The sequence below is a fragment of the Engystomops pustulosus genome, chromosome 6 (genome assembly GCF_040894005.1).
Source record: "Engystomops pustulosus chromosome 6, aEngPut4.maternal, whole genome shotgun sequence".
Lineage (NCBI taxonomy): Eukaryota > Metazoa > Chordata > Amphibia > Anura > Leptodactylidae > Engystomops > Engystomops pustulosus.
In genome coordinates, this window is record NC_092416.1 from 122,512,300 (window position 1) to 122,532,392 (window position 20,093).

Here is a 20,093-nt window from a genome sequence, read left to right on the forward strand (position 1 = left end):
CTGGTGGCGGTTGGAGGTCTTTGGGAGTAGGGTATAGTACTGGGGGTTGGAGGTCTCTTTGAGTAGGGTATAGTACTGGGGGTGGTTGAGGGTCTCTAGGAGCAGTGCAGCAGGAAATAGCACCTAGAATGGTTGGGGTCTCTTTGAGTGGAGAATAGTACTGGCTGTGGTTGGGGGTCTCTGGCAGTAGGATATTTGGGGGAGTGTGTACATTATTCGATCCTTGGGGACCGATCCCTACATTACAAGGACAGAGGGGTTATAACTGGGTAGGGACTAGAAGGAGTTAATGTTGGCTGGGGGCGGAGTGATAGATACATTGTGATACATTGTCTATCAGCTCCGTGATTCCATGTAATGGTCACATGACAATTCTCCCCTTGTATCAGGGACATGGTGCCCCTGAGGAGCTTCGCTTTACTCCCTCGGTAGAGGTACAGATGGCAGCTGCCTCCCGGCCTGTAACCGGTGATGATGCCCCCTTACCGGTAGATGGATTTGTCACCCTCCGGTAGGGGTGTAGTCAGTCCCGGGTGTGGCCCCGGAAGTCGGCTCCTCCCATCATGGCGGCGGAGTCGGACGGTACCCGGGTGGCTCCCCGGTGTCCCCGCTACGCTCTCCGGGACGGGCTGTGGGTGGTGGCCGCACTTCTCGTCTTTTTCTCGGACGGAGCGTCGGACCTGTGGCTGGCGGCGGATTACCTGCAGCGACACCGGTTCAGCTGCTTCTGGCCCACCGTGCTGCTGGTGCTGCTGCCCTCCCTCCTCACCCAGAGCCTGAGCTTCAGCTGGGCAGTCACCGACCGAGGCTCCTCACCGGGCACCACCCGCCCCTGCTGCCGCCTCTGCGCCTGGATCATGCAGGGCTCCATCCACCTGCTGCAGCTCGGACAGGTGTGGAGGTGAGAGGGTTACACATCTGCTCTCTGGTTGTACTGTGGTTGTCATTATTGTGCATTAGATATAGATGATATCACTGCCCTCTGGTTGTACTGTGGGTGTCATTATTGTGCATTAGATATAGATGATATCGCTGCTCTCTGGTCGTACTGTGAGTGTCATTATTGTGCATTAGATATAGATGATATCGCTGCTCTCTGGTCGTACTGTGGGTGTCATTATTGTGCATTAGATATAGATGATATCGCTGCGCTCTGGTCGTACTGTGGGTGTCATTATTGTGCATTAGATATAGATGATATCGCTGCTCTCTGGTCGTACTGTGGGTGTCATTATTGTGCATTAGATATAGATGATATCGCTGCTCTCTGGTCGTACTGTGGGTGTCATTATTGTGCATTAGATATAGATGATATCGCTGCTCTCTGGTCGTACTGTGGGTGTCATTATTGTGCATTAGATATAGATGATATCGCTGCCCTCTGGTCGTACTGTGGGTGTCATTATTGTGCATTAGATATAGATGATATCGCTGCTCTCTGGTCGTACTGTGGGTGTCATTATTGTGCATTAGATATAGATGATATCGCTGCTCTCTGGTTGTACTGTGGGTGTCATTATTGTGCATTAGATATGGATGATATCACTGTTTTTGTTGATCATTATTGGATAAATAGAAATCACTGTACACATTGGGCATCCCTGGCCTCACCAGCTACAACAGATCACACATACTTTTCCCAGTCTTATTGGAATCCGTGATATTATAACACTGGTCATTTTGGTAATCATATAGGTAATCGCATAGGTAATAGTCACACTTTACAACTAGATATGAGAATAACTGTACACAGAGGCATTACTGGTGAATGGCTGTTCCCAGTGAGTGGCTCTGGTTAAAGAAGATATATTTGGGAATTACTGATCACGCTGGGTATCTTTTGTCACATTAGAAACCAATGACCAATCCAGTGGCAGATTAATAGTCCTATGGGCCCTGAGCTGTTCACACAACTGGGGCCCCCCTAGCGTCCAAACCAAAATGTGTCTGTATGTTAGGACTTAATTTCTACTCTATATGCTCTATATTCTGAATCTTATGCTGTTCATAAAAGTAATTTAATGATGAACTTCAATCCTGCTCTAATAACCCATCTATTTAAGAAAGCCAATCACATTCCCTAACTGCAAGAAACCGTTCAGACCAGATCTCCCAGACAGTGTAGGAGATGTAGAAGCTGCCCTTGGTTGGTCTGGGCTCTGTGCCCTGCTACTGAACTCCCCCTCATACTGTAAATACTCACATTTAAGCCGTGGCTCCTAATTTTACCACAAAAAAAAAATGTACTCAAGTATAAGCCCTAGGGTAGGAAATGCAGCCGCTACTCTAATAACTTGTCCAGCAGCAACCGCACCTCATTAAAGTAATGTCCTCAGCAGAGCCCCCTTTAATTTAATGTCCTCAACAGAGCCCCCAGAGACCCCCTTTACATGTCAACTGCAGAGACTCCTTTACATGCCCCCTTTACATAATGTCCACAGCAGAAATGCCCCCCCCAATTGATGAAATGTACGCAGCAGAGATGGGCCCCCCCTATTAATGAAATGTACGCAGCAGAGATGGGCCCCCCTATTAATGAAATGTACACAGCAGAGATGCCCCCCTCTCCCCATTGATTAACAGCTGGGCCCTCATGAAAAACCTCTATACTCACCTTTGGCTTCTTCTTCCTGGCCCTGCAGCTCAGTCTTCTCTCTCCCGGCCGCACGACCGCGACAGCGCTGCGTCATAGTCTGTGCGCCCGGGCTAGAAGAAAAGTCGGGGCTGCAGCCTTAAGGAGAAGAAGCCGAAGGTGAGTATAGAGGTATGTTTTTTAAAAAAAATACTGATGGAGGCCGTGGTCGCTCGCCCATACCCCCTACATGAAGATTCGCCATTGGTCCCATCCAGTCACAGTGAGAGAGTATATTTTTGCAGTTTTTAAATGTAGACTAGGAGATTTTTTTTTTTTTTAATATAATGTAAAGAGAATTTTTAAATTTTGTGTGTGTGATAGATATGAGAGATAAATATACAGTAGAATAGAGATAGGAAATTAATATATGAATAGGTAGATAGAAGATATATAGCTAAATAGACAAAAAGCTAGAAAATAAATAAATGGTTGGATAGACAGATATATTGATAGGAAATAGACACATTATAGGGGATGGATAACTAGACAGATAGATGATCGATATATAGACAGGAGATAAATGATAAGCATCTTCATCCGAGCAGTCAACCATTGGGCATTAAAAGAGCAATACATCCTCTGTCCACAAAAGTCCACATGCAGGGGTCCCCTTTAGGACAGGGGACCCGGGACAAATGTCCAGTTTGCCATCCCCCATCGGCGGCCCTGCCCATGAGGTCATAAAGAACCCCTGGGGGACATTTACAATTTTTTTTTTTCATTTAAAATTTTTTCATTTACAAGTTTTCATCTGTAACTGGGGCATCTTTAAGAGCCCCAGTTACATGGAGAAACAACCACCTGTGGGGGCTGATGCATCATCAGACCCAACAGCTCTGATTAACCCCTGGAGATTCGGCAATCACCTGCATAGTGCTACTTTAGCACTGGGCAGTGAAGAAAGGAGAAGACAGAAGTATAGAATAAGCCACTTCTACCTTCTCTCTGGCCGAAAACCTGCTCCTGCGACTATCATGAGAGCATGAGAAAGTGCAGCGACTTCAAAATACTTTGGACCTGCATCTGCTTATGTCTTTTGTCAGTTGGCGAACGGGATCTTGTTAATGAAATAAGAGGCACATCCCACCTGTTACATCTGTTTCAATATTTTTATTTATTCTGAGCCAAACCAGTACTGGTACAAATATTTTCTTATTTCTGTATTTTATCTCAGTGTGGTCTGAACTTTTGATTTTGGTTCAGAATAACTGATGGGGAAAAAAAACTAGAACTAAATTCTGAACTAGTCACTATTTTGGTGTATTGTAACTGGTAAATTGCTTTGATGAGTTTCAAACCACAAGATACCCTACATATTTTGCCCATGTAGCCCAAGTATTTTTGATACACTATGGTAGGTGAAATTTAGGTTTGTAATAACTAATAATTTGTAAATGATAATTGCTAGTTGCTAGGGATGATTTATTATTTCCCTGCTTCAAAACACATTGGCCCACATTTACTAAGGTCCTTGCACCAGTTTTTTGTAGGACTTTGCACGTTCTTTTCAGTGCAAACTGCTTGCACTTGTATTAAAGAAGTGTCCGCACAACATTTGTGTCATACGCTACCGTTCTCTGTTGCAGCTGTACTTTTCTTCATGTGACACCAATTTCTGCACCGAAATGGCGTTCCGGTGCTCAGTCGGACCGTGCGCCAGATTATCATTCAAAGTTCGATATAAATGTGTTGCATGCCCCATATTAAAGGTGCACCAAAAAAAGACCGGTGCACTCTGTCGGGGCCAGTGTATGAAGCGCCAGATTCATGAAGAACATACACCACAAATCATGACTCTGCACACTACACAAGCAAACGGCACATAGTGTTGCACTGTTTTTAGTAAATGTGGGCCATCGTACTCTGCTACAGCACCATTTGGTGTGTGTACTATAAGCAGGGGCGGACTGGCCATAAGACCCACCGGGAGAAATCCCGGTGGGCCGATTGGTTTAGGGCCGGTCCGGGGCCTGTCTGGGACTGGAGGGGCCAGTGAAAAAATAAAAACACATGAACTCACCACTCCGACACCCCGATGCTGCTCCCCTGCTTGATCCCAGTCCGGCCGCGGTGTCAGCTCCGTACTGGCCAGCGTTGCGCAGGCCATGACGTCAGCCGTTTGCCGACGTCATGGTCTGTATGACGCCGGCGCGTAAGTTGCTGTCACTGCGCCCGGCCTGGGATCAAGCAGGGGAGCAGCATCGGGGCGTCGGAGTGGTGAGTTCATGAGTTTTTATTTTTATGTACTGCGGTGGGGGTGGCGCTGTATACCGGGGGCAGGCCTTTAAACCAGAGGAGGCTGTATACTGGGGCAGGCGCTGTATACTGGGGCTATGGGATGTCTGTCTATACACTGGGGCAGGGGCTGTCTACTGGGGCTATGGGTTGCCTGGCTATAAACTGGGGCTATGGGTTGCCTGGCTATATACTGGGGCTATGGGCTGCCTGGCTATATACTGGGGCTATGGGCTGCCTGGCTATATACTGGGGCTATGGGCTGCCTGGCTATATTCTGGGGCTATGGGCTGCCTGGCTGTATACTGGGGCTATGGGCTGTCTGGCTATATACTGGGGCTATGGGCTGTCTGGCTATATACTGGGGCTATGGGCTGCCTGGCTATATACTGGGGCTATGGGCTGTCTGGCTATATACTGGGGCTATGGGCTGCCTGGCTATATACTGGGGCTATGGGCTGCCTGGCTATATACTGGGGCTATGGGCTGCCTGGCTATATACTGGGGCTATGGGCTGCCTGGCTATATACTGGGGCTATGGGCTGCCTGGCTATATACTGGGGCTATGGGCATTATGGGTATTATAGTAGTTATAGTCTTGTACATAGGGGGCAGTATTATAGCAGTTACATTCTTGTACATAGGGGGCAGTATTATAGTAGTTACATTCTTGTACATAGGGGGCAGTATTATAGTAGTTATATTCTTGTACATAGGGGGCAGTATTATAGTAGTTATATTCTTGTACATAGGGGGCAGTATTATAGTAGTTACATTCTTGTACATAGGGGGTAGTATTATAGTAGTTATATTCCTGTACATAGAGGGCAGTATTATAGTAGTTCTATTCTTGTACATAGAAGAAAGTATTATAGTAGTTATAGTCTTGTACATAGGGGGCAGTATTATAGCAGTTACATTCTTGTACATAGGGGGCAGTATTATAGTAGTTACATTCTTGTACATAGGGGGCAGTATTATAGTAGTTATATTCTTGTACATAGGGGGCAGTATTATAGTAGTTATATTCTTGTACATAGGGGGCAGTATTATAGTAGTTACATTCTTGTACATAGGGGGTAGTATTATAGTAGTTATATTCCTGTACATAGAGGGCAGTATTATAGTAGTTCTATTCTTGTACATAGAAGAAAGTATTATAGTAGTTATAGTCTTGTACATAGGGGGCAGTATTATAGCAGTTACATTCTTGTACATAGGGGCAGTATTATAGCAGTTACATTCTTGTACATAGGGGGCAGTATTATAGTAGTTACATTCTTGTACATAGGGGGCAGTATTATAGTAGTTACATTCTTGTACATAGGAGGCAGTATTATAGTAGTTATAGTCTTGTACATAGGGGGGGTATTATAGTAGGTATATTCTTGTACATAGTGGGCAGTATTATAGTAGTTGTATTCTTGTACATGGAGGGCAGTATTATAGTAGTTATATTCTTGTACATAGGGGGGCAGTATTATAGTAGGTATATTCTTGTACATAGGGGGGGGGGTATTATAGTAGGTATATTCTTGTATATAGTGGGCAGTATTATAGTAGGTATATTCTTGTACATAGTGGGCAGTATTATAGTAGGTATATTCTTGTACATAGAGGGCAGTATTATAGTAGTTATATTCTTGTACATAGGGGGCACTATTATAGTAGTTATATTCTTGTACATAGGGGGCAGTATTATAGTAGGTATATTCTTGTACATAGGGGGCAGTATTATAGTAGGTATATTCTTGTACATAGGGGGGCAGTATTACAATATATTTTACTTAGGGAAAGTAGTATTATACTAGTTACATTCTTGTTTATTGGAGAAGGTATTGTAGTATGTTTTTAGTGAACATATATGGCAGTATTAAGTTGTGTGCTCTTAAAATAGAAGTGTTATTCCTTTACAAGGAGGCAGTATGAGTCTCTATATCTGCAGTGTACATGTTGATTTAGGCCATCTATAACTAGTTTTTATGGAGTTTAGTAACTTCACCCACATCACAAGGCCACGCCTACTTGTTTTGACCCTGCCCACAGAATGGGGCCACTTTTACAGTTTTTTCCAGGGCCACTTTAAATTCCCTAACAAAGAAAAAAGGACATCACAGATGGCGTCACAGACCCTGACTATAAGTATCTACTACATGCCAGTCACTGTTAACTAATAGCATCTATTACATGTAATAAATGCAAGTGACCGGGTACTATTAGTATCTATTGCATGTTCTATACAATTGGAAACTTACAGGTAATATATTACTGGTTACAGCAAAAAATGTCTACACCTAGACTCACTGTCCAGCTACCCAGATCTGATGAAGGAGGTGGCCCACCTCCAAAACAGGCCATAGCTTTAATAAGGAGATTCAGTACATTATTATTTTAAGAAAAAAGAAGAAAAAAAAATGTTGGTGTTGTTCCAGTCACTATCTGGTTACTAATAGTTTTCTTCATCCGGTTGCTACATTTTTTTAACATACACATAGATTTATCAGAACTTTGAAGGGTCTGATGTGTGTGTTTTTGTAGCAAAAAAAGTTGAATGTCTGTAAGTTGTAAGATGTCTGCTATTTTTGTACCTACCACATTTAGACATCTGACCATTTTTTGGTGCAAAACCTAGCAGTGTGTCATCCTTTCTGTCTTTTGCTACATCTACTATGTAATACACTAGTTACTTTATGATAATGCTATATCTTACATGTTTTACACTAGTCACTAGTTTACTATTGGTATCTAAAACTTGTTCTATACCAGTCATTGCTTACTATCAGTATCAGTTACATGCTATAACTAGTCCCTCTGTAATAGCGGTATGTATTATTTGCTCTGTTACATACAGTTTGTACTATTACCGTATATACTCGAGTATAAGTCAAGTGCTACATTAAGGTCACCGCCAATTACCACAGTGCCCTCAGCGAACTCGTCCACCATATCAAGAAAAGAGCAAACGACCTGGGCTTGCCCAGGTACAAAGAGGCAAAGTTGTTTAAGCTGTCAGCTATTATGCCTTTGACCATTGCCACGCGGCCAGTACCATCACTGCGAGAGGCCACGAATGTCCATTGAAGTGTATTTGCCATGAGGATAGATGTGCCCCTGGACCTAGCATCATCAGTGTAGCTGTGGTATGAGTGTGAGAGCCATCTATTCTTAAAATTGTATAGTCTCACTTCAGTAAGATGAGTTTCCTGAATGAAAGCTACTTGAATCTTTCTGCTTTGAGTAAGTTAAAAAGAATAAACTGCTTTTCAGAGTTATGAAGTCCTTTTACATTGAGGGAGCCTATGGTTAAGGTCTGAGGTCCCACCTGGACGAGGCATGGCTACTATCGAGTGTGAGGGAAGGAGGGTGGAGGAAAAAGCAAGGGGCTGGAGGATTAGTTGGGAAGAAGGAGAAAAAGGGAAGAAAGGGTAGGCTAGGTGGAGAAATGTAGAGAAAGAGATGAGTGTCAATGTCAAGGGGGGAAACCCCTACATCCCAAGTGTGAGCTCCGGCACCCTTTGGGAATTACTTGGAATATTCTAATAGTATCTATCACTAGTAATATACTAGTCACTGGGGGAGATTTATCAGAAGGATCTGAGAGCAAAACAATTCTAGTTACTCATGCAAACATCAGAGCCCAGTTTTCATTTTATAAATCGCTGTGGGAAAATGAAGCGTGCGCCAGTCTTCAGTACATAGTGCAGTTTGCCTCACTAATGATAAATCTGTCCCACCGTGTAGTATTACTGTATTACAAGTAATGGATACAAAGTCACTGTATATTATTAGTATTTATTACAAGTAATATACCAGTCACTGTGTACTATGTTTCTAGAGAGGGAAAGAGAATTAAGTATCAAAGACTACCTTAAAGGGAACCTACCACCACGGTTCTACCTATAAAGGTAGAACAGGTGGTAGGTGGATGTATGGGACGTGAGTAGAGCCCTTTTTAGAGCTAGACGAGGGCGCACAGCTACGAGGAGCTGCACGCCCAAGATGTCAGGGTAGGAGGGGACCCCTGTAACTGGGGGTCGTATGTAAGTCGAGTGTTCTTAAGTAGGGGACCGCCTGTATACACATCACTTTCATTCTTCTGGTAATGTAATATACTGGTCACTGTTTTCTTCTCCTCTTAGGTATTTGCGAGCTCTATACTTGGGCCTACAGAGCCGATGGCACTCGGAGCAGCAGAGCCGCCATTTCTACTGGCGCATGATGTTTGAGAGTGCAGATATCAGTATGTTGCGCCTGCTGGAGACATTTCTAAAGAGCGCCCCCCAACTGGTCCTGCAGCTCTGCATCATGGTGCAGCAAGGCCATGTGGAGCCTTTACAGGGTAAGTCCTTTTCTCTTAATCATCATTCTTTGATGTATGCTGCCATCATTTATGTACTTCCATTCTACTAAAAGGATCTCCAGAACTTCATAGACTAAAAATTTTGAACACAAACAGTTAACATTGTCAGATCTACACACTCACGACCACTTATATTCTCTGCATTTTGGGGAAAGTGCTCCTTCCACAAGTTGTATAATATTTTTTTTTGTTTACAAACCTTACAACTGGTTGGTGACATGGGACGAAATAGATTGTCCAAATGCAGTAACAGGCCGCTAATTTGGACAATCTATTGCATCCTCGGGACTGCATTAGCGCTGCCAGTGTGCCAATGTGATCCTTAGCAGAAGACTGGCTTTTACATACATCCTGGTCTCTGTTGCTTCTGCCCAGCAGGGAGATCTCTCATTACTGGGCAGTTTAACCCCTTGACTACCATGATCAAGCATGATTGTGGCTGCTAAGGAGGGAGACAGAGGGTACATAGTTTGCAGGGTGCTGGGGGGTTCCCCCAGACAAAGACCTCTGTGTCTGCCATGTACGGTGACCTATGAGGTCCAGTCCAAGACTGGGTCTCATAGGCAAACTTTCAGTAAGACTGACAGATACCTTCATCACTTCTATACTGAAATATATTGTATATCCACTGTAAGTCCCCTAATGGGACGGTAAAAAATAAGTTAAATAATAGTTTAAAAAATAAATAAATTTAAAAAGCAGCACAAAAATCACCCATTCCCTATACAGGCGGTCCCCTACTTAAGGACAACTGACTTACAGACAACCCATAGTTAAAGATGGTCCTCTCTGCCCACTGTGACCTCTGGTCTCTGGATGCTTTACTATAGTCCCAGGCTGCAATGATTAGCTGTAAGGTGTCTTATTGATAATCCTTGGTCCCATTACACCAAAAATTTTGAAAATGTAAATGTCAGTTTTTCTTATTTTATAAAACTTATACTGCTTCTGTATTACACCCTCTGACAGATTGTAATATTGATATCCCGCCTTCATTGCACCATCTGTAATTAGCCAAGTTACAGTGTCCCCACAATAATAATAACAATCTTTATATAGCGCCATCAAATTCCAGAATATAGTAGCAGTTCACCATCAGTTGGTCACAGTGCACAGGAATAACTGTGCCCCCCAGTAGCCAGAAAAAAATTGCATACTCGCTTTTCAATGCTGGCGCATCCATTGCTGCTTCGGCTGCTTTTCACATTGTGTCCACTGTGAAGTAATCATATGTGCCTGCACAGGGTCTGACACCACATACTTCCAAAGCCTATTGCCTGTAAAGCAGGGACCAGGCCAGGGTTGTCCATTTTTCCTTAATTATTTATTTTGTATTGTGTGTGTGTAAGTGTGGGCGACGGGATATTAGTTTATCCATATAACTCTATCAAAGTTCTGCTCTGCTTTCTTGATTTGTAAAGTGAAGCCTCCTGTTGTTTACCTCATCAGCCAGACATTCCTGACCATAAAATGGCTGCAGATGGAGGGTCATGTGATCTCGAAATATCCATGAACAATTGCCCTGCCAGTAATGTATTCATGAATTTAAATTTAAGGACTTTGCAGGGCGATTGTTCACTATTGCACAATGCTCGGGCGTATGATAAATGTCCCCCCCTACAGTCTCTCATGACTGTATATACATGTCCAGCTACTGGGCATGCTGAGACAAATAGTTACCTCATTGGCATTTGTATTACAATTTCTCTGTGCAGTTCAGGAAGATCTACACGGGTAGCAGGAGACATGCGCCATGCACTTAGCTCTTACATAATTGACCTTTATTGTCTGAGAATAAATAATTAACTGTTATCAGTTGGAGGTGCAGCTGTAGAGCTGGCGGGGGATGGAACAAAGTCTTTCCTTTCAGGAGGTCCTTCTTTATTTATTACTTGAATAAACATTGATGTCTGCATTATGACACATCTGCTGCTTTTAATGTTTGACCATAAAGCCAAATGTTTCAATCTTTTTCTTTGGCTCGCACTCTCACTGGCATACAATATGTTAATTAGTGTCTCCACTGTCCTGTACTTCAGTAGACAGCCTTGGACTGCCCATCTGACTATAGAGACATAATGAGGGAGATCTATCAAGACTGCCTCCCTCCCCCCTGCACCAAAGAAAAGAGTCAATTAACGAAGAGGTGCACTCCCGGAATTGGATATGCTGCATATCTTCCACCAGAAACTCAAATTTTGTTTCAAATTATGATGAATTTGTCATGCCATTGGGTGACAACATCCCTGCTAAAGCCTATCCATACATTGGGCGCTGAAACTAAATCCTCTAAATGCTCGGGAATGGTGGTGCAGAAGAAAAACTGTGCCAAAATCCATTGAGTTGCACCTATTAAAGGATGCAGTGTAAGAGTCGGTGGAAGTGGTGAAAGGTCATTTTTAAATAGACAATTTGACTGATTGGAAGAAGTGGTTATATACTTTTTGGGCAGATTTATAAAAGTGTCCTAAGGTTAGACAGTGCAGAGTAAGACTAGACAGTCTTATTCTGCAGCAGATTAATAGAAGTGACTGGTGCTTGGTGATAAATCTGTCCTAGTATAAGACTGTCTAGTCCTACTCTGCACCTCCTATTAGTTGGCTTACTTAGGACACAATTCTGCCAGGTCAGCAGTATTTCTGGCACACAAACCTTTTTGGTGCAAGACTAGGCCACGAGCTAGCCGTGGGAGAGGCAGAAAACTGTCTAAAACCCTTTATAAATGTGGTGCAGACAGTTTATTTCAGTGCAAACTACGCCAGAATTCTGTTGTGGACAGATTAATAAATCTCCCCCAATGTGTTTTAGAATTATTACATGTTCCTTCTGTTTTAAAATGTTGCATTTACCCAGTTACAGTGCACTTTTGGTAAGGACCATATGTTTAATTGAAACCATCTGCATGCAACTTGTATGTTCTCCCAGTGTTTTTAATTGTTTTTCCTCCTACACTTGGAAAAATTACTTTCCAATTGCATCATCATCAGTAAAGAAGAATAAGATAAAGTCAGTAGAGCTAGACACATTTTCCTTACAGGATTGTGGATAAATTTGAGTAACAACATATGAGTTGGGATCCAGCCGCGCATTCAACCTTGGGGGTGGTGTGGGGTAGAATGGCTTATATTTGTATTACAGACTATGATGAAATTCCTCAGTGTTTTGGTGACTTCTTTACTTTCTCCTTTCTGTGCTCAGGTCTTTCTGCCACTGCTTCTCTGCTGTCTCTTGCCTGGATGATTGCCTCTTACCAAAAGGTTCTAAGGGATTCCCGTGATGATAAGATGCCCATGTCCTACAAAGGGGCGGTGGTACAGATACTGTGGCATCTCTTCACCATTGCTGCCCGAGCGTTGGCATTTTCACTCTTTGCCTCTGTCTTCCACTTGTACTTTGGCATCTTCATTGTCACTCACTGGTGTCTCATGACTTTTTGGATTATACAAGGTGAGACAGACTTCTGCATGTCTCGCTGGGAGGAGATCATCTACAACATGGTGCTGGGGATTATCTACATTTTCTGCTGGTTCAATGTGCGTGAAGGCCGGACACGTTGTAGAATGACTACCTATTACATTATCGTGTTGTCTGAAAACGCAGTCCTCACAGCTCTGTGGTATTATTATCGGCCAGAATATATGCTCAGTGACTTTTATGCTCTACTTATTGTTTGTTCTGTTCTTTGCAGCTTTGCGCTTGGTGTCTTCTTCATGCTCATTTACTACAGTCTTCTGCATCCAAATGGTCCAATGTTTGGGCCCTCTAGCAGTAGTTGTGTCTTCACAGAAGGCCCTGACACTTCTAGAGTTCCAGAATTGGAAGCTACAGAGAGCCTTCCACGTACTCTACCACGGACTACAGAGCAAGAAAGGGATTTTGTCCCTGGTGACAGGGACAGTTGTGTTCCCGTTTTCCAAGTTCGGTCTAGTGTCCCTCAGACTCCTGTGACTCGTGCTCCCCGGGCGCAGGGACCTGTCATACGTATAGATCTTCCGCGCAAGAAATATCCAGCCTGGGATGCCCATTTTATAGACCGCCGTTTGCGAAAGACCATTTTAGCCCTGGAATATACTTCTCCAACCACACCCCGTGTCCAGTATAGAACTGTAGGAACATCACAAGAAGTAACTGAGTATGAAACCACTGTGTGACCTCCCCCTTCTCAAGATGTTGAGTGAAGAAGAGACGTGGGGATCACCTGATGGTGAGAGGGTCTTCAAAGTCTTGGAAGGCAGGAATACAGACACTGGTATGGATATAGTGGCAGGAGAGTGGCTGAAGAGGAGACAACTGGTGGCATGGTTGAAATTTTCCAATCTTATAGGACACACCCATAAGATTTTTGGGGCTGTGTTGTGGTTGCAGAGCAAACCGTATTCAAAAGCACTCTTTGTTCTTAAAACACAGAAACACCAGATTGACAACTGAAGGTTGTGCAGCTTTTGTGTCCAGGCTGGACCTTGTCATTTAACAATGTCTTAAGATCAATAGGTTGACAGACAAAACATTTCTAGCTGAAGACATGTCTAAGGCTTTTAAGCCAAAAGGAGATGACCTTCATAGGTTTCTGAGACAGCTCCAAAGTCTAGATTGTGTGTTACATATGAGGACCAAAGGAAAAAGTGGTTACACCATGGATGGATCCTACTATGTGGAAAGAGAGAAAAGGCACTAGAACAGGGCAGAGGTATCCACAAGAGGACTTGATGAGATAGGAAAACATCTGTGCCCTGTAAGAGAGGCCTCCTGGTGTGACTGGTGCTAACATGATGGATAGTTTTTGGAGTGTCGGTTCCACATACTATGAGAACATGACTGCCTGTGTGGTATTTAATGGCGATGGGGTATGTAATGGTATTTGTATAATGGTTGAGCCTATGAATCAGGATAAGGGCTTTCAAATTCTTTAATATGAAGAGCCTTACCTAAGCAAAGTTGCAATGCATAGGACCAAATGTCATGGGGGAATACACATTAGCTCTCTTTTAAGCCAACTTGTGGCATGTTCGCTGTAAAGCTACAATTCTCAATATATCATATGGAGAGTATTCAATATTCCATAACAGTGATGCAGATGACACGCATACAGTGGCACCGTGTAATGTATTTTCACTTTCACAAAGCACACATCATGGCATGTAACACATCATTGTACGGAATCACAGGTCAGTTGAGTAGCAAATACTAGTCCTAGTAGGAAACATCAATATATTGGATTTCACAGGCAGCAAAGGTCTCTGATGTCATATAATTATATTATGGTGGAAATGAAAAATTTTAGGGACAATAAAGTAAAATACCTGAATTTGTTTTATAGCCTTAGTTTCAAATGACACATTACCCTAGTGCCTGAGGTGTAGTTAATGTGGGTCATAGCTTGTATTGGGGTGCAGAAGCTTTGCTAGACCTCTGCCTATTGCAATATACGCTATTAACCTGAGAGTTTACATATAGCTGGGGATTGTGGGCCTCTACATAAACATTCTAACGTCTGCAACAAAAGTTATTGTTTGTACTTTTTAAATACACAACCTCTTATTCTTATTTACAAATGTACAGACTCGAAAAGGCCCCGGTAAAATAAATTGTTACCTGCTGCTTTAGTACTAAAGGTCCTGGGTGTCTCCCAACTTCACAGGAAACACTAGAGGTTGCTAACTGACTTGAGCATGACCCATCTCACAAAATGGACAAAGAGGCAGACCCCGGGTTACCTACAAGATAGGTTCTTGCATTGAATTTGTATGTAAGTTGGAACAGGTATATTTCAAAATTGTAATCCCAGACAAATTTTTTTTTCCCAATGAGAATTCGATTTTTTTAATTTGGGGACAAGGATTATCAATAAAACTTCCTTACAAACACCTTACAGCTGATCATTGCAGCCTACTAAAGTAAAGCACCCATAGAGCATCACCAGAGATCACAGTGGGCAGAGAGGTCCATCTGTAACTAGGGGTCATCTCTAAGTTGTGTGTCCTTAAGTTGGACTGTCTGTATAGAATTCATCTATAAGACACTTTGTAAATAAATTATATTAATTATCCTGTACTGATCCCAGGGACATTCTACTTAATACTCCAGAGCTGCACTTAATATTTTGATAGCTGGTTCACTGTATATTTTTCATTGTTTGCTTATCCTGTACATGATCTGTATTATACTCCAGAGCTGCATTTACTGTTCAACTGGGGAAAGTCACTTTGTACACATATTGGGGCACATTTACTTACCCGGTCCAGTCGCGATCCAGCGGCGGGTTCTCCGACGCTGATTCGGGTTCTGCCGGGATTCACTAAGGTCCGTGCGCCGATATTCACAATGTGTCGCTGCTGCGCCGAGGTCCGCCGAAGTTCACCTGCTTTTTTCTGGTGTATGTGAGTGCTTGATCTTGCGACACAAATGGCTTTTTAAATTCTGCGGTTTTTCCGAATCCTTCAGGTTATCCGGTGGCCACGGCCCCCGATTTCTGTCGCACGAAAGTCGGCGCGATTGCGCCACAAATCGATCGCGTGCGCCACAATCCAGTGAAATACAGCGCAAAGCGGAAATATTCGGGAAAAACCCGACTGATTCGCGACTGCGGACCCTTAGTAAATGTGCCCCATTGTGTTATTTACATGAACGTGAGCAACATCGTGTATTACACCCAAGAGCTGCACTATTGTATAGAAATGTAATGTTATCCTGTACTGACCCTGCAGAGCTATACTCGGTACTGTTCGGGATCACATTTTACTTTACTTTCTAGCCTGAGTTCTAGCCTGTTTTCTACTCCAGAGCGGTACCATATAAAATAGTGTATGTCCACAGTTAATCTACTGGCAGAATTGTGAGTGCAGCTCTGGAGCATAATAGACAATGTAGCTGAGGCTCAGTACAGGATAAATTATTAAATTTTACCTTCATCTTTTCTCCTATAAAAACAGTAAACTGACACAGAACATATGCTTTCATTTATTCTGATTTGTCGGTTGCACAGCCAAGAATATCTTGACAGCCGCATGTTCCTTCATGTGCATGAATCATAGTTGTTTTCTCTTTCATAAGATAAGACAGATTTGTACAGATGGGTGGAAAACATGGAACCAAAATGTTTTGTGGTAGGAGAAGCCAGTGACCATGACTGTCCTTATGTTATAGTAACCTCATCCATGCTGACTTTTACTCCTATTAGTTGCACATAATATTGTCCATGATCTTCAGGGACTTGCTTATTTTAAGCAGCGCTATGTTCAATGCCCATGCCATGTGCATCATGGAAGCCATTTTGTTACGTTTTCATATAAAGCATTTAATTGTTCTGTATGTATTCTGCAGTGCTGATATATTGTGGTGACTTTGCATGGTGGCATCTTCAGTGCTGATGTGATTATGGTATCTCTTGGTGGTGGCGTTGTCAGTGCTGTGTAATTTGGCATTGTTTTGCTCACGAAAGGATCACATGTGATTGTGATACACAAACTAGCCCCCTTATAGGATCACATACATACAGCACATAAAGAGAAGTGACTGTTTAACATACCGTACATACTAAGGCCACTGTTGGGGGAGGGGGCAATGTTTACAGCTTTTAAATAACCTTTATTCTTTTTATATGGTAAGTTTTTTGGTTTGAGCAACATTTTGCAGGACTATGTCTTTCAGGTGACTGCTCTGCAAGGATATTGTTCTTGTTGTGTTGGTAGAATAGCAATAAGGAAAAGCAATAGCCAACTGGGCAAAAAAACTTCAGATGAGCTGCATTTGCCAGTCATTTTAAGGATGTTAAGTGTTATGGTCATACATGAATGCCATGAGTCATCAACCTGGAGCTCCCTCCCTTCTTCGCCCGTACACATTAGACTCCGGTCAGCAGATTTTCATTGTGTATTAGAGGGGCAGTCAGTCATCCTCAAACATCCACTCACAGTAGTAGTCCATACTTCATATGGAGATGCATGATTGATAGGGGAGGGACACCCAAAATTTAGTTTACTGTTCACATTAACATGGAGAACATTGACAGATGTGACACCTCTATAGCCAATTTGTAATTCTACCTTTATAAGGTGGCTTGCATGGTACATCGAAACATAATATCAAACATCTGATCATTCGTCAGTGGACTGCCAGGTTTCCTGTGCCAGGACATAAACATCAACTTTTGGAGGGCTATTTTTACTTTTAAGCTACCGGTAGGCTCATCAGTAGCCGTAGGATCATTTTCCCTGTCTGTAGAAAACTTCTAGGCTTAAAACTGATTTTGTGGGTGCTACAGTGAGTTTGATGGGATTTTAAGACAAACATTAATTTTCCTTAGAGTTATAATCTTTGTACATACTGCCACTGTAATCTCCAGCCACCAACTGTACATTCTCAAGCTGCTTTTTTTGTGGACATCTTGTCAATAGATGGCCAATCTAATATTACCTTGTATACACTAGACAGTTGTACCTTCCATTAGAAAATTAGAATAACTTTGCTGGACACCAAAGCAAGTGGTTTTGAAAAGTATGAGGGCTCATTTCCATCTCCAAAGAACAGTCTGCTTCAGAGGTGTCACATGGGGAGGAAATGTTGCAATGGATGACCCTTGTCATGGAGGCTGGCATTTAACTACTTACTATACACTTTGATAGGCATAAGGTGAATCCATGAACTGTGGATACACCTGATGGTGGGTACACATAAACTTTTTCAATGTGAGCAGTCTCCCTATTACTGGCAACTGATTGGTCAGATAAGTTAGTTTATGTGATGAACATATGGTAGTCTAAAATTAACTCTCCTATATCTTTTGTATACATTTTTGTAAATGACATCTGTGTACAAGGAGAGTTCTTCCTAGAATTCATCAGTTCTAAGATCATCCATGTTTGTTTGCAAGTGAACAACCCTACAGTAATGAAGACAGGTATCCATAGTCCTCTTGATTATTATGGCAAGTACCGGTACATTATATAAGTAGTCTCACAGAACTTTTGTGCCTTTTACATTGAATCCCTTGGTAACTAATAACTTTAAAAGGCAGTTCCAGTCAATATTTGGATAACATGTTATAGTCTCTTTAAAGGAAACCTACCACTTGAAGTGGCAGGTTTCTGCGCCGGCTATAAAGTTTAAATAGTGTTTTAAACCGCGATACCGCGGTTTAAAACACTAGCAAAAATAAGCTCCGGCACCTGCTCACCCTGAGCTGGTGCTCGGTATTTCCATCTGAAACCTGCCACTTCAAGTGGTAGGTTTCCTTTAAATGAGGCTTATTGCTGTGTAACATGTATGAGCTGCTAATTGTGGGGAAGAAAAGTGACCACTTCTCCTAGAATCACAAGTGGTTGTTACTTTGTAACAAATATTGCTCCTTGTTTACAATTATATAACTAATAGAAAGGTTCACCCCTGTACTGGAATACAATCTACGGTGTATATATAAGCTATTATATTAAACGGTTATAAAACTGCCCCACACTACCCATTATGTACGAAAATATAACTATTATAATACTGCACGCCATGTACAAGAATAAAACTACTATAATACTGCCGCCAACGCATGTAATACTTTCTCTATGGACAGTCTAACACTTCTGCTGACGACATAATTACCATAATACCTCCCCAATGAACAAGGACAGAACTATTCTAATATTTTTTTCAAAACCTGTGATGTGTAGGTATGAAATAAATGACAGATTAAAACTGAAAAATGAATTAGCCCCTTCTGCGGTCAACGTTCCTCTAAAGGATGAAACACAAATATCAAACCAAACACAGTACCTTGAAGGTAAAAAACATATGGAGTAAAGATCCATAATCTTGTTTTGCAGAAACGAAGACGTCGACCTTCAAGTTTCACTTCCTGGGCTCAAGTTTGTGTGTACCCAACAAAATGTACCTTCAGGAACTCGGATCAAATTAGAAAGAGCCGCTTGTCAGATGGTCCGCACTGTCAGGGAATGAAGTCACAATAGTGCAATACCGACACAGTAGAATTAGTCTAAAATAGAATTTATTATACTCAAACTGAGCCAAATTAAAATGGCCTTAAAATAATCCATAATATCTGCAAACCCGTTTTATAGTAGCAAACAGCAAACTCCTACCTGACTCGAGTTTTGCCTTTTCGGTAGAATACCATGAAAAAGAATAATTGATAGTACGAGTTATCGTATTTGACTGGAACAGCCATTTAACAATTAGTTTCACTATACACTATTGCCCTGGACACTCAGCTGTTTTCTGGTAGTTTATTTGGGATTTGATGTTAAGGGTGTTGCTTCTGGGATTCTATGCACATTGCAGATGGGGGGAAAAAAAGGAAATGGACATTTCATCACTGAATTTAATTCCTTAGAAAACACAGTGGGTTGTTGAGTTGTAAAATGTCTGTCTGGCCATTTGACATCAGAATAGCGGCTAGTATGTTGCAATTTACATAGCCCGCATAATTTCCACAGAGAGCGAAGTCACTACTTATTATTGGTAAAAATGCATTTTATAACATGTGAAGTCCATATAAACAAACCCCATCTTTATTTAGGCCTGAATGGAGGGAGACAAACAATATAAGCTGCTGATTGTAGTACATCTTGTGTTTATTGTAGTGCCTGGGTTCCTATATCTTACAGAGTTGTCACAGGTCTGCCCCTCTCCCCCAACATGCACAAAATCCCTTTCATTGGGGGCAAAATCAGGATTCTAGGAATCTTTTTTTGTAAACACCAACTTTTGTATATTTTTCATTTGGTGCTACATGAAATAATAATAAAATGTAATTTCAGTAATTCTTTCTGCTGTCTTGATTTATTTTAGTGAAGACTGTAAGGAGTACATAATGAAATGTGAAATGCTACTAAATCCTTCAATGGATCCAGGCTATGG

At 42.2% G+C, this 20,093-nt stretch overlaps 1 protein-coding gene across 1 annotated transcript; it reads left to right on the plus strand.

Moving 5' to 3' along the window:
- Positions 1 to 354: 354 nt before the first annotated feature.
- Positions 355 to 19,996, plus strand: XKR7 (XK related 7). Its single transcript, XM_072110788.1, has 3 exons — positions 355 to 901; positions 9,010 to 9,209; positions 12,429 to 19,996. Exons 1-3 carry the CDS (start codon positions 564 to 566, stop codon positions 13,379 to 13,381), a joined length of 1,491 nt encoding a protein of 496 aa, XP_071966889.1. The 5' UTR covers positions 355 to 563; the 3' UTR covers positions 13,382 to 19,996.
- Positions 19,997 to 20,093: the final 97 nt, after the last annotated feature.

Coding starts and splice junctions, on each gene's coding strand:
- XKR7 (XM_072110788.1), top strand. CDS start 564: ATGGCGGCGGAGTCGGACGGTACCCGGGTGGCTCCCCGGTGTCCCCGC. Junction 902..9,009: donor CAGCTCGGACAGGTGTGGAG/GTGAGAGGGTTA, acceptor TTCTCCTCTTAG/GTATTTGCGAGCTCTATACT. Junction 9,210..12,428: donor CCATGTGGAGCCTTTACAGG/GTAAGTCCTTTT, acceptor TTCTGTGCTCAG/GTCTTTCTGCCACTGCTTCT.